The sequence below is a fragment of the Poecilia latipinna genome, unplaced genomic scaffold (assembly GCF_001443285.1).
Source record: "Poecilia latipinna isolate Pla-1442-1.1 unplaced genomic scaffold, P_latipinna-1.0 Scaffold1390, whole genome shotgun sequence".
Taxonomy (NCBI): domain Eukaryota; kingdom Metazoa; phylum Chordata; class Actinopteri; order Cyprinodontiformes; family Poeciliidae; genus Poecilia; species Poecilia latipinna.
Genome location: NW_015114006.1, coordinates 41,475 through 44,803, shown reverse-complemented (window position 1 = coordinate 44,803; position 3,329 = coordinate 41,475). Strand labels below are relative to the sequence as shown.

The 3,329-nt window shown below is 40.2% G+C and overlaps 1 protein-coding gene across 1 annotated transcript in view; it reads right to left on the bottom strand.

Moving 5' to 3' along the window:
• camk1da (calcium/calmodulin-dependent protein kinase 1Da) overlaps window positions 1–3,329 on the bottom strand; it is a 39,856-nt gene that overhangs the window by 12,373 nt on the left and 24,154 nt on the right. Inside the window, exon 3 of the mRNA XM_015056550.1 lies at window positions 199–337. Coding sequence (XP_014912036.1) covers window positions 199–337 — 139 coding nt within the window. The remainder of the gene's footprint in view (window positions 1–198; window positions 338–3,329) is intronic.

Sequence of the window (3,329 nt, the reverse complement as noted above, 5' to 3'; positions counted from 1 at the left end):
TTCTGCACTTTTCTGTTTCCAACAGCTGGCAGGTGACATGTTGACCCCTAATTTCTAATGTTAAGTGAGAACAGATTACTCCAATGAATTTTAAATGTAATAGGTGAATGCACATAAGCGTGTGTGTGCGTGTGTGTGTGTAGGTGTGTGTGTGTGTGTGTGTGTGTGTGTGTGTGCGTGTGTGTATGCCAGTCTAACCTTCAGGTCCCGGTGCACGATCCCCATCTTGTGCAGGTAGTTCACGGCATCCAGGACTTGTCGGATTAGCGTGCTCGCATCCTTCTCTGTGTAAAATCCTTTCTCCACGATTCGGTCAAACAGCTCTCCCCCCGACACCCTGAGGCGAGAGAGATAATGTGTGTGTGTGTGTAAACAACTGGAAAAAGACCCACCAACAAAAATATGCCTGCATGGCTGTCCTTTTCATTGAAATATACGGCAAGACGCTGGGGGGTTTATGGGTCAGCACTTCAGGTTATTTATGAGGTGGAGAGGTTTCCAGCCATAGCCTGTGAGGCATGTGCAACAAACACACACACACACACACACACACACACACACACACACACACACACACACACGTGTGTTCCTGCAGAGCTAAAGCCTGCATCATGCTTTCAAACATATCAATACTTTTCTTAAAAAAAACTTAATCAGAAGCTGGGAAGCCCACTCCATGGTGCAGAGGAGTGAGAACGTCTAATCCTGGTTTCATTTGCTGTTTTAGCCCAAGCAGCAATAAACCAAGCGCTCTTAGTGTCTGCAGATGGAATTCATCTGGGAAAATGTCCTATCTGATCCAAGAAAAACTCGAGTTCATATAAAACTTCTCCCCTCTGGGAGATTCTTGCAATAACTGCTTTTATGTTTTATGACTCTTTGCCACATGAAATAACTTGTTCAGGTTTAAATGACGCACAGTTTATCCAGGTGAGCTGTGTTTTATCTGCTATTAGTCAAACTTATGGCTCCTCCTGGTGGAGGACAGTCTCTATGTCAGCCTGTGTATTCTGTTGAAGTAGTCTTGATCAAAAAGGTCTGAAGGGATTTTAGTGTTCCTCTTTGATTTACGCTTTACGCTTGATATTAAAAAAAAAAAAAAAGAATCCTTCAATGTTTACAAAATCATTATTTAGCAAATATGCCATTATCTTGAGAAAGTATTTGAAAATGGTTCTGGAAATACATGTCTGAAAAGTGTGGCGTGCATTTACGTTCAGGAACCCCCAACTCAAATCAACTTTGACCACATTTCCAACTGCAGCAAAAGAAAATAATCCCCACAGCATTAGGCTGCCGCCACCATGTTTTACCTCGGAGACAGTGTGTTTCAGGTGAGAGTAAGCAACCAGGAATTAAAGGTAACTCTGGAGGAGCTGCAGAACCACAACTCAAGTAGACAAATAAAGTCTAAGGTCACCTTCTCGCAGCATGCAAATGTGGCCTAAATCCAACTTAATATTTTTCCCCAAGTGGAATGTAAATTGAATTTTATTTTTTCCTAAATTTGACCTAAATCAGATTTTTTTTTCAAAATCCGACTCTTTTATCTGACTTTTTCACTGCAGCATGAACAAACTAATTCCAATCTTGTCTGAAAATTACAATTACAAACTTATGAAAGAAGTCTGTATTAGTGAAGTGCATCACATCACAATCCCACCACTCTTAACTCCGACTCCACTTCCAAACAAACTTTTTTATAGATATTTCAGTCAATACCCCACTAAAGATCGTCGCTAATAATTGTGCTTTTTTTTTTTCATTAGCTTCCTTCATCTTGTTACCATCTTGTGACAATACTGTTGACCCCTATTGCTGATTAACTTTAATATCAATCTGCAAATGGCAGCATCCTATGCTGCTCTGTAACATCTATATTCTTCTTGTTGAGTGAGTCATTTTGCAAAGACATATTCTAATCTCAAAGAACTTGTAAACTACAGTACAAATGTATTTCTATAAAGTATAGACTCCAGACGGGTTACACCTTCAAATTTCTGTGTAAAACTAACCTGTTGTTTTACTTCCTATTTATAATTTTGTACAGCTTTGTCTCCGTATGTCACAAAAAAATCTCAATAAAATGTGGAAAAGTTTATAGGGTCATACTTTTTCAAGGTACAGCACTTTGACATAAAAATACAAAGATAATTTAAAACAGTTTCATTGCATCAGGTTATTTTTTCAAGAATTGCCTCTATAACCAGCATGCTTTAAAACTAAGCCTCTGACAACAACACAGACATAAAAAAAGTGCATTGAACACAGACAAAAACATCAGCAAGGGCAAGCCCTGCCGCCTTTAGCATCTGTTAGGCGTCGTCATGGCGACAGATCAGATTAGAGCTTATTGAAGTCAAACTAATGAAGTTTCTGGAAAAGAGGGGGATCAGAATTAACTGCTAATCCTCTCTGTCGCTCTTCAAAGAGGACAGTCGGTTTTCACGAGAAGCCTTGTCTGGGAGTGACAGGAAAGGGATAAAGCACACACACGTGCATTCTTGTACTTGTATCCAAATGAGAACTTTGAGTATTGGCTTTCTTTCATTTTAGTAAGTGCATTTATGTCTAACCCGGACACTTTCCTTTCCTTAATGTGTGTGTGGATAGGCCTGTCGTGATAAACGACAAATCAATTAATCGCACGATAAATTAAACCTATCGACCTCATTTTAATTATAATTATCTTCCTGCTTTTTTTTTCTTTCTCTTGATGACACTGAATGAAAAAAGGCTCAGCTCCGGTGCTCTTCACTGACCCTCCATTCCTCATTTCCTTAGTGTAATGTCCAGCGCACACTACATCAGTTGTCGCCCCATTTTCTAAACCTGAGAGACACATTAGCCGACAGAAATTCTGGGTATAACGGTTCGATCGGGTTCGTCGTGCCGTGTGGTTTTCAGTCACATGGGCACAAAATAATGGCTGCAAGTCCAGTTAACTAATTTTATAACCAGGCATTAATCAATGCTTTACTAGAATCTACCTGCAATGCATAGAGTCAGCGTAAAGTCCTGACTGAATGAAAATCATTATAACCTATTTATGTCACGTTAACGAAGAGCAGCTGAAAACTTACCGGGGCTATCAACTGCGGTAGCAATTTGGCTCCAACTCTTCTCCTTGTCATTTCTATATTCTTTGCACAAAATGTTGAATAAACATTTATGTTGTTTCCACATATCATCTCCGATGTCCGCTGGACTTCGGGTTGCGCCATCAGCTGTTTGGGATTCCCCTCCGTTATTTCCCCTCAGAAAGCAGGAGGAGAATCCGCACGTTCTGATTGGCTACCTGTCCCATTCAACAGGCTGCGTTAAGCTCC